At 48.1% G+C, this 14,002-nt stretch overlaps 1 protein-coding gene across 2 annotated transcripts in view; it reads right to left on the reverse strand.

The window, feature by feature from the left end:
• Window positions 1-8,982: 8,982 nt before the first annotated feature.
• Window positions 8,983-14,002, reverse strand: part of LOC146869559 (E3 ubiquitin-protein ligase TRIM39-like) — a 185,518-nt gene continuing 180,498 nt past the window's right edge. Inside the window, exon 7 of one of the 2 annotated variants that reach the window (XM_085606158.1) lies at window positions 8,983-10,014. In XM_085606158.1, the coding sequence (XP_085462284.1) occupies window positions 9,464-10,014 (551 nt within the window). In that variant the 3' untranslated portion in view covers window positions 8,983-9,463. The remainder of the gene's footprint in view (window positions 10,015-14,002) is intronic. The other variant, XM_085606149.1, reaches the window with a different exon arrangement.

Consider the following 14,002-nt stretch of genomic DNA (forward strand, 5'->3'; position numbering starts at 1 on the left):
GGGTGTGGATATCTGGCCACGAAGCTTTGGCATTTTTTGATCTCGTGGGTGGCGAACAGATCTATGTGAGGATGCCCCCATTTCTGAAAGAACGGTTGGAGAACTTGCTGGTGAAGTTCCCATTCGTGGATCTGCTGCGTTTGTCTGCTGAGCAGATCTGCCATGGTGTTTTGTACTCCTGGGACGTGTTGGACTAGGAGAAAGATTTTCTGTGGAATTGCCCATCTCCACATGGTCTGTGCTAGTTGAGAGAGCTGTGGAGAGTGTGTGCCCCCCTGTTTTTGGATGTAGTACATGGCAGTCATGTTGTCTGTGCGAATGAGGACTGCCTTGCCTGAAATCTGCGTTTGGAAGGATTTTAGGGCTAGAAAGATCGCCAGTAACTCCAAATGGTTGATGTGGAGTAACTTTTGTTGTGGCGTCCATGTGCCCTGCGCTGTCAGATGTAACTTGTGGGCTCCCCAGCCGGAGAGCGATGCGTCTGTGGTTAGGATTATTTGTGGAACTGGGTCCAGGAACGGTCGACCTTTGGAAAGGTTTGTGGTGTTCCACCACTGCAGAGAGCGATGGGTGCGACCGTCCACCAACACCAGATCTGTCAGTTGCCCCTGGGCCTGGTTCCACTGGCGTGCTAAGCACTCTTGGAGTGGACGCATCTAGAGTCTTGCATGAGGCACTATGAAAATGCAGGAGGCCATCATTCCTATGAGTTTCATAAACACTCTTGCTGGTAGAGAGTGTTGTGGTAGAAAGGTTTGCCTTAGAACCTGTATTTTTGCAATCCTGGCAGAATTGGGATAGGCTATGGCTTTTGAGGTGTCTATGGTGGCACCGAGGTATTGCTTTGTGTGTGAAGGTATCAAGTGAGACTTCTGGTGGTTCACTGTGAAACCTAGTTGGTGAAGCAGGTGGAGTGTGGCTGCGGTGTGGTGCACACATTGGTCATAGGATGTGGCTTTTATTAGCCAGTCGTCCAAATATGGGAAGATGTGAATTTGTTGTCTTCTGAGGTGTGCCGCCACTACTGCTAGGCACTTGTTGAATACTTTTGGTGCCGTAGTGACCCCGAACGGGAGCACTTTGAACTGGTAGTGCTGTCCGTCTACCACAAATCTGAGGTACTTTCTGTGAGCATGGTGTACTGGAATATGAAAGTATGCGTCTTTTAAGTCCAGTGTGGTGAGAAAATCGTTCTGGGAGAGGAGCGGAAGAACCTGTTGAAGGGTTACCATGTGAAAATGGTCTGAATGTATGTAAGCGTTTAGGGGCCTGTGATCTAGAATGGGTCGTAGGGTCTCGTCTGTTTTTGGAATCAGAAAGTACAGGGAGTAGACCCCTAAATTTTGCTGATTGATGGGGACTTGCTCTATGGCTTGTTTATGCAGGAGGGAGATTACCTCCTGTTTTAGTAATACGGCATGTTCTTGTGACATTGGGCGTTGCCTGGGTGGAATGTTTGGGGGAGGTAGATATTAATTCTAGGCAGTACCCTGAATGAATAATTTGGGTTACCCATTTGTCTGAGGTGATGGTCTCCCAGATGTGAAGGAAATTTTGTATTCTGCCCCCGACCAGAGTGGGATGGTCTGGGGGGAAGTCATTGGGCAGGCGGGGTGGCAGAGCGGGTGGTATTTGTTTTGCCTCTGCCTTTATTATTATTTCCTCTATAGCCGCCTCTTTGATAACCCTTTGGGGACTGAGAAGGGGATTTATAGGAGGTGGAGGCGTTATCTGAGGAGTAGCCTCTACCCGTGCCCCGAAAGGACGAGCGGCGAAAGGAGCGTCTAGGAGTTTGTGACTGTAGGGCTCCCATAGATTTGGCCGTATCAGTGTCTTTTTTCATCTTTTCGAGGGCTTCGCCAACTTTTGGCCCAAATAAATGTTGTTCATCAAATGGGTGGTTTAGTATGGAGGCTTGCACTTCAGATTTGAACCCTGAAACCCGTAGCCATGCGTGGTGACGGAGGAGGACACTGGTGTTTATGGCCCTGGAGGCCGTGTCAGCTGCGTCTAGGGCACAGCGAATAGAGGCATTGGTGATGATTTTTCCCTCCTAAATTAATTCATCAGCCCTATTTTTGTATTTGTCAGGGAGATGGTGCATGATGGTTTCTAGCTCATCATAATGCGCCCTGTCGTATCTGGCCAACAGCTCTTGCGTGTTGGCGATACGCCATATGTTGACAGCTTGTGACACTGTGCTCTTCCCTGATGCGTCTAGGAGCTTGGACTCTTTGTCAGGTGGTGGAGCTTCACCTGACGCCTGAGAATTTGATCTCTTCCTAGCTGTAGATACCACTAAGGAATCTAGTGGTGCAGGACCTTTAATGTATGTAGGGTCTGTGGGGGCGGCTTTATATTTTTTCTCTATACGTGGGTTGAGGACCCTAGCTCTAACCGGGTCTTTAAAAACCTCTGGTGCATGTTTGATGACTCCTTTCAGCATAGGTAGTATAGCAGTAGACCTATGTGCCGTATCAAAGGTGTCTAGGAGAAAATCCTCCTCTATTGGGTCAGTGTGAAGTTGTACCCCGTGATAATGTGCCGCCCTCTGTAGTAGGTGGTGAAAACCTAACTAGTCCTCTGGTGGGGATGGCCTGGATGGATAAAGGTCATCCTGTGGGATATCTGGGATGTCAGGATTGTGATAGTCATCCCAGGGGTCTGGGGATCCAGTAGGGGTGGGGTCTTGTGGCACATCTGCTGGATCATAGTAGGGGTCCCCCTGATCATCGTGGTCTGGAGACAAAGTCGGAGAGCCATGAGGCAGGGGTGGAGGAGCCGGAGGCGGGGAGGGTGGAGAAGGTAGAGGAGGAGGAGGTGGGGAAGGCACCCTAAAAGGGGAGGTAGCCGTGTCTTTCCTCTTTGGAGGTGGAGCTGGTTTGTCCAAGTGTCTCTTCTTTGCAGATAGTATTGCATGTCCCGTTTTTGGATCCTTAGTCAGTGTTTTTTGCAGAGGATCCGGTGTGAAAAGCTCTTCCGGCACCGGCTGTTCGGTCGGCGCCGAGGTTTTCGGGGCCGACGGGTTTTTAGACTTGTCTGTGCCGTGCTTTTTCGGGACCTCCGATTTTCTGCTCGGCGCCGAGAGAGGCTTCAGCGCGGGAGTGTCGGTGCCGATGGCTTTATGCTGTTTGGTCGGCACCGAGGGGACAGGTTTCGACCCCGATGGCTTTGGTGCCGAACTGGGTGTGGAGGTGGAGGCCGATATTTTCTTCGGTGCCGAAGGGTGTTTTTCGGTACCAGTGGACGGCTGGCTCGAGCCCGAGCTGCCGGAAGGCTTACTCGGCTTCTTTACCGGGCCCGAAGGTGGGGTGTTAGAAGCAATGTCCTTGGTTTTGCCTAGGCTCGAGGGCGAAGGCGTGACCGAAGCCTTTCTGGGTATCGGCGCGGGTGTGGGAGGGGGTACAGTACTCACGGCCCTCTGCGCCGGGGTGATGTCCTCCAGATCGGAGTCGTCGGCCTCGGAAGCACTGACGAGGTCGTCGTCGTCTTCTTGGATGTGCTGCGGTTCCGGAGCTTCGACGTCGTCCCCGAAGATGTCGACTGGAGCGGAGGTCGAGGAGTGCGCCATATTGCGTCTTGCTCTTCGATCTCGGATAGTCTTTTTCGATCGAAAAGACTTGCAGGCGGGGCAGTCTCGAGCCTCGTGTTCAGGGGAGAGGCAGAGGTTGCATACCTCATGAAGATCGGTGTGGGGAAATTTAGACCCACATCGAGGGCACTTCTTGAAAGGAGTTCTTTCCATCAGCCGAGACCGGAGCCGGGATCGGCCCGAAGGCCGCCGTCGACGACTGGAATCGAAGAAGTGCCGAAGAGAAAGTGATTATTGTTGTTTTGAAGAATCTCGATGATCGAGGATTGAGCGTGGATCGGCGAACTGGAAGTTCGGAACGGAGCGCGAAGTATTACATCCGAGCCCGATGGCGGAAAAAAACAATCTGAGGATGGAGCCGAAGCCCATGCGCAATACCAACCGAAGGAGGAGTCACCGACCTCGTGACTTCCAAAGACTTTCCAAAAGGAAAAACAAACTGCAAACATCCGGGCCCAACACCAGATGGCGATCTATGCTAAGTGTATAATCTGCAGCTCATATGCCTCGAACATAGGTATTTTCTTGCCTAACTGTCCAAGCCTGCCTCTGCTAGGTTGTGTATTCCATGTCTGGTTTGTGAGTGACAGGGGCTGGGGGTATTCCAGGAGATAGGGTGAGTCAGCACAGACTCACCCTATCTGCATGTAGAGAGGTGGGAGGAGTTGCAGCTGGGCCTGAATTGGGCTGTGCCTGCCTTCCACAATGCTGACTCCACCTCCTGTGGTGCGTCTGATGTCCCTGGCCCACACTGTCAAAGGAAAGGAGTCCTGTAAACAAAGTGCTCCAGGACTGCACAGAACTGGTTTGGACTAGGTACAGGCACTCTCTGCCTTCAGAGACAAAGGATTTTGGTGTATAAAAGGGGGGGACCCAGACCCTTAGATCACTTCTGGGAATCAAGACGACCCTTTGCCAAGGAGAAGAACCAAGGAAGCTGAAGGAGGAGACTGCCCCTGTGCTGTGCTGTTGGGGTTGGCCTGCAGTGGTTACTTTATTTGCCAAGGAAAGGAGAAAAGGAACTTTGTGTACTTTTTCAATCTTGAAGAAGAATCTCCAAGGGCTTGAACTGAGATTGCTTCCTGCCTGAAGTCTTAGCTATACAAGACTTAACCACCAGCTCCCCTAAATTCCCTTGCTGTGGAATTCTGCCTGCAGAGAGTTGCCTACTGTTGTTTGGGCCCTCTGTGAAGACTGCGATTCGCTGGGTGCTGGAAGCGTGGCGCAACGAGGAGAAGTGTGTCACCACCGCAGCAGTTGCCATCGCATCATCGAAGAAGCGCATTGCATCACCGGAGAAGCGTGTTGCCGCCGCAGAGGTCGCCAGCGCATCACCTCAGAAGCGTGTCGCAGGGCCTGTCATGGCTCAGAAGTTACCGAGTTCGCCGCATGGCCGTCGGGTGTGCACGCATCGCATCCAACGTTGTGGCATCGCATCAAGACGTCATTTTCTAGCATCGCATCGAGGCGCCATCATGTCGCATCGCACCGGATCACATTATGAAACCGACCTCCCCTGCACTGCAGTAAGGAACCGACGCATCACCTCCCCCGAAGCAAGGAACCGACGCATCACCTTCCCTGCGACCCTTTTGTTTGTATTGCGTGACGCATCCAAGGTACTTTGAGAGTAAAGTGTCGCATTTACCATCTACATTGAACTAAGCTATTTCCTACCATTTTAAAGTCTATTTTTGATTACAGTATTGTGAATTTTTGTCGTTTGGTCTTGTGTTAAGTCTAGTACAGATTACTTATTTTTCTATACTGGTGTGGTGTCCATTTGTAGTGTTTTCACTGTATTACTGTATGTGTTCGCAAATGCTTTACACACTGCCTCTGAGATAAGCTTGTCTGCTCCTGCCAAGCTACCAAGGGGGTGAGCAGGGATTATTTTAGAAGTGTACCCCCTTATCCTGACTAGAAGCAAGGGTCCCTATTTGGTCAAAGGTACCTACCTCTGCCCACTAGAGATCCCCAGTTCTAACACCATGGCTACCAACACTTACACTGAAAGGAAACATGTAACTGTGTTCTTTCACACGCCAAAAGCAATAAAAGTTTGGAGTGCAGACAGCAGAAAGAAAGTGTCCAGACTACAAACATTATCAATTACTCATTCCTATTGCTAAGGTCTGGAGAGTGTATGGACTGGCTTCCCTAATATGCTGCAAACATCATTGACACTGGACTTGATCTTAGACGGGTGTGCAGAGAAGAGGCAGGGTGTCCCGCAAATATAAAGCACTGAAGAATGACAAGCCACAGATGGTATACAGGCACAACAAACGTGGGATGGGGACCTGCAGCTTGTGTTCAGGTAGAAAACGTGGCTAGTAATGCCAGATCTAAATTGACACAGTTTCATTTCCTTTGCCGAAGACCCGCTACACTACACAAAATTTACCGCAATAGACTGTGGACATGCCCTAAAAGTATGGAACAGGACGTCTCATTCCTCCATACGACCTGGACATGTGGCACATTGATGGGACACTAGGAGGTGGTGACACGGATCAAGCAGGTGACCCATATTCGTCTCCAAATGACAACACATCACTGTTTATTGGGAATAGTATTCCAATCAATCAATCAATCAATCAGGGTTCTTATAGAGCACTACTCACCCGTAAGGATCTCAAGGCACTGGGGGGACTAGGTCTGCAGTTCAGTGACGGAGATTGGCTCAGGTGCAGAGGTATGGAGTTACAGTTCTTCGCAGCGAGGAAGGGTAAGGATCTTCTTCCAGCCAATGTTTTTCGGATCCGTGGGATAGTGGTTAGGGACAGATGGGAGGAGCGGACGTGTCTGGTTGGTGTGTTGAAGGAGAGGCGGCGATTGAGGTATTCGGGTCCGGTGCTGTGCAGGATTTTATAGGCTTGCGTGAGGAACTTGAAGGGGATTCTTTTGTTGACCAGAAGCCAGTGGGGGGCTCTCAGTTGATCAGAGATGTGGTTTCGGCGGGGGATGTCCAGGACAAGTCTGGCAGAGGCATTCTGGATGTGCTGCAATTTCTTTTGGAGGTTTTGGGTCGTGGAGGCACAGAGTGCCTTCCTGTAGTCGTGCTTGCTGCTGACGAGCACCTGGGTGGCAGTTCCCCTGGACTCGGCGGGGATCCATTTGAAGATCTTTCGGAGCAGGCGGAACATGTGGAAGCATAGGGACGATACAGCGTTGATTTGGCGGTTCATAGAGTGAGCGGAGTCGAGGATGATGCTGAGGTCACATGCATGGTCGGCGGATGTGGGGGCGGGGAGGTTTCGAGTGCTGCTGGCAACCAGGAGTCATCCGAAGCAGAGGGAGTGGCGCCCAGGATGAGGACTTCCTTTTTGTCAGAGTTAAGTTTGAGGCAGCTCTCCTTCATCCAGGTGGCTACTGTCTTCGTCCCATCGTGGAAGTTGCTCTTAGCGGTTGCAGGTTTGTCGGTGAGGGAGAGGATCAGCTGTGTGTCGTCGGCGTAGGAAATTAGGTTGAGTCCATGGTTTCTGATGATGGCTGCGAGCGGGGCCATGTAGATGTTAAAGCGGTTGGGACACACGACGGAGCCCTGGGGAATGGTGGGAGACTGAGTCTGGGTTCGGCCGGTGAGGAAGGAGTGGATCCACTCTAGGGCTTTGCCGCGGATGCCTGACTCGTGGATTCTTGTGCAGAGGGTGTGGTGGGGGACAGTGTCGAAGGCAGCAGCAGTATTTAAACCCAAAAGGAGATAATACAACACAAATTTGGAAAGCTGGGCTTACTCCTTGCAAAGCATTGCATAGCAATAAACTGGCTATTTGGTAGGGGGCCCACCAACCAAAAATGGACAGATGTACTGGAATGGACTCCGGTGGAGGAGCTCAAACTGAAGAGTGTTACGGTAGATGACCACGTGGAGGAGGATGTAAGGGAATTTGCAGATATGATGATTTAAATGGTGGATAATCCGATGTTTGATAGTGACTGACATGATCTGGGTGATTGTAAAGACAGTGATCTGCTGTACTGAATTGCAACTGTGCACGTCATTACCCTCTGAAGTTTGGCTATGTGGGTGCGGCAGGGGGTTGTTTCAGATCAATGCTGGGATGTGTTATAATATTAGGTGTTGCTGGGGGGCGTTGCCTTGGTGCATGAGCCAGTTGGTGTGTTATTGTATTATGTAATTGGCTGGTTGAAGTACATCATTACAAATAAAGAAGTTAAATAAAGGCCCAGGGAGTGCTTATTTTCATCTTTGGGGTCCTGTTCCTGGTCCTCTGTGCAAGCTTGGTGCAAATGTGTGGTATTCTTCTTCACAATCTGGTTCCAGTCACTATAAAGGTTCCCAAACACTATCTAAACTCTTTGACTATAATGCAAAACTCACAAATGCACAATAACCTGCTAGTGGAAAAAAGATGAAGGAATATGGTGGTCATGTCCTGAGGAATTATGGTATTATAGTTGGAGTCATAATGTGCCACTCTTACTACTTCTAACAGGCATGTTTGGGGTCCCACGCTCACAGCAGAAATCCAAGGGATGAGGCCGGGCTACATCTGACCCACTGCTCTACAATCTGCAATAAAATGAATGAGGAGCACCCGGCTGGATTTAAAGCGGACACAACAAATCAGTCATCAATGCTGCACAGCTTCTACTCTCCAGGGCGTTAAGAAAGTGTTCACAATTTGATACAAGGATTCGGGGTGTCAAAACATAACTCACTCAGTCTATTTAGAAACCTGTCAATGATCCCAGACTAGCCCGTCAAAAAAGTTGTATTTAACTATATCACCACGCACGCCATCAGGAGACAACACTGTGCCGAAACAACATTTTTGGTTTAATTACTTTAGGATACCCAAATATTGGGGTATTCGAAAGAGCAAAGATTTCTGTAGTCAAAACAACAAGCAGTGACAATGAAAAACAGGGTCAAGGGAAAATGTGTTAAAGAAACGGAAGGTAGGGGAAAGGATAGTAAAGCAAAAATTATATATATATGCTCACTTTCTGGAAGAACCCTAATGTGATTTCCTGTCCATCTGCACATAAACTGGCAAAGCTCCGCAAAACGGTAAAAAATCTCCGCGAGCACGCAGAGTTCCGCGAACACACGGAATTGCTTGTTCCGCCCGTTCGCAATGCTTTTTTCCTGTTCGCAAACGCTGTTTGCGTGCTAGGGGGGAACTATCTCGTGAACATGCATTTTGAAAGCGTGAACAAGCAAAAATTCCGCGAAGCAGCGGATCGTGTAATTTTTGACAATTCCATGTTCTGCGCGGAACGTAAAATTACTCCAATTCCGCAAGCAGAACAGAATTTACCGCCCAGGCCTAACAAACGCACTCCCACGACAGCTCCCAGAAATCCTCCGGATCAACAATCCAACGGGGAAAGCAGAGAGAATGGAACAAACTGTTGTTACTTTCAAGACTAATTTATGGTTTCCATATTTTCAGTTCCAAATGCATGAATAAAGTGCAGGATGATTTAAAAAAAACCTACGCGTTTTAACCGAAGCCTTCAACTGGGCCATAGAGTGGTCACGTCTAGAGTGTTTTTTAAAGGGCACTGCATTTAATTTTCCTCCACCATTTAAAGAAACAGCATTTTATTAAAACATGGAGAGAAGTTTCAATATGCGGTTTGACATCAAACTATAACTGTTCTTTAATTCTTGATTACCACAAAGATCTAGATCATTGTACAAGAATACATGAATAGAGTGCAAATACATACATCCCCTGATACACTGAACTTTTATTCCACTCTACACAAGCCAGGAGTGAGCCCACAGACTGTAATCTGTGAAAAGGGATGACGCTTGTTGTGATATACCCTACTCTTACCCGCGGTTAGTGACATTGAGTGACACAACATTACAAAGTAATCTCTGCATTTGACTCATTCTTGTTCAGTTACTGGCAGGACTAGGACCCGCAGCGCCCCCGCATTCCTCCCCCCCTTGTTGAGTCCTGGATTGAAGTAGGGCCGCAGGGTGGGGGGGAAGAGGGCCCCGGAGAAGGTGAAGAGCAGAGACCGGTCATCCACATTGTACAGCGAGAGCCTGCCCGCCTCATAGTCCAGGAAGAGACCCACAGCCCTGGGGGGCACACGGGGGGTCAGGCGGGTGGAGGGGCCAGTAAGAGCTTTGTATTCACCATTTCTGAGCCACACTGCCCAGTATCCATTCTTAGGTGATAGTCTGATCCCCCCCTTCCTGCTCGCAGCCTCGTCACACACCCCCAGGTCCCAGCGGGTCTTGCCCCCCACCTCCACCTCCCAGTAATGCCTCCCGGAGCTCAGCCTCTCCCTCCCCAGGACAGCGGCGACAGGACTGAATCTCTGGGGCGTGTCCGGCAGATCCTGGTCTCGGTCCCCCCTCCTCACGCTCCTTCCATCCTCGGACAGTATGAGCTCCCGTTGAGCAGTGTCCGGATCCAGGGTCACCTCGGCTGAAACATAAAGAAGCAGATACCAGCACTCGTCAACAAATGAAAGCAGAGATCAGAGCTCAGCAACCAATTATAGCAGTAAAATTCTTGCCACCTCGCAACACCACCAATTTACGCGCTAGCCTACCCCTGTTTGACAGCACTGCGGTCTACGATTTTTAGCCTGCTGTTAATGAGGTCACAGCAGGCCACCCCACTTCCTGCCATCCAGCAGTAAAAACAAGAATTACAGGCACAGTGCAGCTAGAAATGAAATCACATTAAGGTTCTTCCAGAAAGTGAGTCACATGAAAGCTCAGGAGTTGATTAACTTGCTAGCTCCCTTCTCGCTTGCATATCTAATAATCCTCACTTCAATGAGGGCAGAGGGAGCGCCTCAGCAGCAGACGAGCTCTTCGCGGCGCTGCTACTGGCCTTTCTGCAGGAGCACCTCGGCCCCCCAAGTGCAGAATGAATGATAGCCAGCGCAGGTTTGGGGAGCAGCACCCCGTCTTGCCAAGGAGTCTTCGTGAGTGCGCGTATACTAGTAATTACTGATGCAGATCAAATAGTCACATGTGAGACCAGAAGAAATGTAGGGGTTAATTCATGAAGGACTTACATTGTGCAAATCATTGTGGCTTTACTCACCATATTAAAATCCACAAAGTGGCAAAGACCAAGTGAGCTTCCACACAAACCTTAGTACAGCCAGACCCAAGTCTGCTGAGTGGGTGCCGCTTCTGTTATGGCTTTGACCCCCGTCCCCAATTCCTAATCTTATTTTCTTACAGGTTACATCAGAAATGAATTCGCTCTTTGTCTTGTTATAAAACAGACTTTTAAGTATCAACGTAGCGTAACGGCCAGAGCTGCTGACTTTGGAGCGGGGAACCAGATTCAAGTCTTGGAGTCGGGTCAACATCCTGTCATGGGAAAATCACTTAATCTCCCTGTGCCTACAAATAAAAAATATAATGAATGTGTCCGCCTGTAATGCAACGCGCTCATGTAAAGTGCTCCAATACCTTCGGGTCGAGCTCGCGCTGTGTAAAACTACAACAAAAAACACAACCTGTTCAGTATGGTTTGAGTCTTTACCTTAATCTCCGTCTCACACCCACTTGTTTGTGCTCCCTTCCTCTTCTTCCTTCCCTCTCTCTCTTCCTTTCGCCACCATTTCTCTTTATTTTGTGTGTGAGTGTGTGTGTATATGTGTGTGTCTGTGTGCTCACACCATCTATTTCCACTCCTCACTGTTGTCTTTCTTCTCTTCATCCTTTCCTTACTGTATAATTCTTCCACTCGCCTTCCTTTATTACACTTTCTCGTTTTCTTTTTCAACCGTTTTTACTTGCTTGACAAATTCTCCATTCCTGTGTCTTTCATTTCTCGTCTCATCTCCTTTCTTCTGTTCCCTCCTTCTTACTATTCTTCTCTTTTCCCATAGCATCTCTCATTTGCTGTCCTGTCTAATCTTCTCTCAATACCCAACTCACTCCTTCATTCCTTCATTTGCCCACTTTTACTCGCTAGGTTCTTTGCCTTGCTATTCTTCTAGTGTTCTCCTACATTTCATTCGCCTTTACTCATCATCCCTCTTCTTTCTATCTCCGTTCTCTCATGACTTCTTCTTGTCTCTCTCCGCTTTAGTCTTGAATGTACTAGCAGAAAACAATAGATCCCTGACCTGTCTGAGTGTAAGGAGAAGCTTAGAAATGGTCACTCTGGAAGCTCCTGCTTTTGTGGGGCACAGTAAGATCTAATTGGGTTAGCCTTGCCGCCCACCCGTGGTACTTTCCTCTCAGCCTTCCCTTGCTATCTGATGTAGGTCACATGCCATCGGATGTCATTTCCTGTGCCATTTAAGACACATGTTCCTCAGGAGCTCCCACAAACAATCATACCAAATAATATACCATCAAAGAAAACAATGCTCAACAATGATCATTATACTGAAGATCAATCAATGTTGCTACTAAAAAAGTATATTTTCTTCTTTAAGACAGATGCCCCAAAGCAATCAAGGTGGTGTTATTTCCTCCAGTATGTAGAATGTATTGAAAATCTTTGATATAAACAGTACAGCAGACATATGTTTTGCAGCACACACCCTGTTTTTCAAGGCGATATGTTAATAGAGGCCATATTTTAATTTGCGGTGCATTTATCCACAGCATATAATATAATTTGGGATTCTCTCGATTATTCTAGAATAAAATACTGCACTACTAATTAATTAAAATGGAGCAAAGAGGAACACAAACACTACAAGGACTCTTCTTTTATCTGTCTTTCCTTCTTTATTTCATTTTTCCTTTTTCCATTCACATGCATGATCCCCGGTAACATGGATAGTCAGAGATACACCACTAGGGTCTGATCTCTTAAATCAAACTCAGCAACTACTAGGAAGAGATTTAAAAAAACTAAAAACTAAACAGAGAGCTGGAATAGTAATCACTGAAGCAGCAGAAATGAAATAGGCTGTAACTGTATCCAGACATGGATGTCAAGCACCTACCTCAAGATCAAGGTAACCAAATTGAATGCTATTCACCAAAAACAATAAGTCATACCTAGTCCAAACCTTGATCAGCAACATGAACTTGGACAGATTCAATACCCCACTTTCACCTACCACGAAGTTACTCAGATTCAACCGGGACATTGAGCTCACCCTTTAGGAACAAACTACCAGTCGGTCTTGGTTTTCTTGGCACTTTGCTCCCAGAAAGCCCATATACACTTGATCTGGGAGATGGCAACGTCCTGCCCCACGTCCACAGCATCCATAAGGTGCTGAAGATACATGACCACATCACCCTCACCCTGATCACCCTTCACCAACCCCCCTTGCCTGTACACGATGTTCAGAACAACCTGCATCATCTATGACGCCATAATGAGTGGTACCCAGTCTATCCGGCTGACCAGTTCACCACCTCTGGTGGCCCTCACCACTTCCATAGCCTTGACACCAGAGGAAGTGTAAAAATTAAAAGCAAAGCAACCTTACCTAGAAAATCTAGGGACCCCGTATCTGGAATGACATCACGGTATCTATCAGGCCCGCTCCATCCTGCTCCAATTTAGGAAAGCCCTACAGATGGATACATCACGGTGCAATAACTGAGCATTTTCCTCCTGTGAACCCAGATAGCCCGCCAATCAATTGTTCACTGTACCTTTGCCTTTGACTCTGTACAGGGGTCTGCTACCTTTTGGCCAGATTACAGCTATGTAAGTCACACATACATACACACATACAAACATACACACATTGATGATAAGGTCTCACCTCCCACCTTATTCCCATCGAGAGGTATAATTCGCACTGTTTAGTGGTGGGAAAAGCAGCACAACCGGACCAGGTTATCATGTTTCTAAGACTCGGTAATGTAAATGCTACTTAACAGTATGCATCTGTTCTTGGCATGTAGAGCTGCTGCATTTATAAGTTAGCATAGATCGCCGCCTAGTGTTGGGTCCGGATGGTTGCACTTTGTTGTTGTCCTGGAAGAGTCTTTTTATAGTATCGCGATAGGGGACTCCTCCCCTGGACCACAGTGCGCATGGGCATCCTCCTCCATCTTCAGATTGTTTTTTCGCCGTTGGTGGCAAAGATGGAGTAAGTAGGAAATATAGAGAGAGATGTCCATGTAAATGTATCTAATTAAGATTATGCTGCAGCTGCTACTGTAACCAGGGAGGAGGGTGGGATTATAAATGCAGCAGCTCTACATGCCAAGAACAGATGCATACTGGTAAGTAGCATTTACAGTGCGAGGCATGTGAGCTGCTGAATTTATAATTTAGCATAGACTGTATAGCAGTATCTCCTCTATTGGTGGTTACCAGTGTCAGCTGCAGCAGTTTGGAAACGAGATTTAAGTACAGCCTGGCCTACTGCAGCTTGCTGCTTGGCTTGCACATCAACACAGTAGTGTTTAGTGAAGGTGTGTATGGTAGACCATGTTGCTGCCTTACAGATTTCTTCTATTGAGAT

Source organism: Triturus cristatus, chromosome 1_1 (assembly GCF_964204655.1).
Source record: "Triturus cristatus chromosome 1_1, aTriCri1.1, whole genome shotgun sequence".
NCBI classification, from domain to species: Eukaryota; Metazoa; Chordata; class Amphibia; order Caudata; family Salamandridae; genus Triturus; species Triturus cristatus.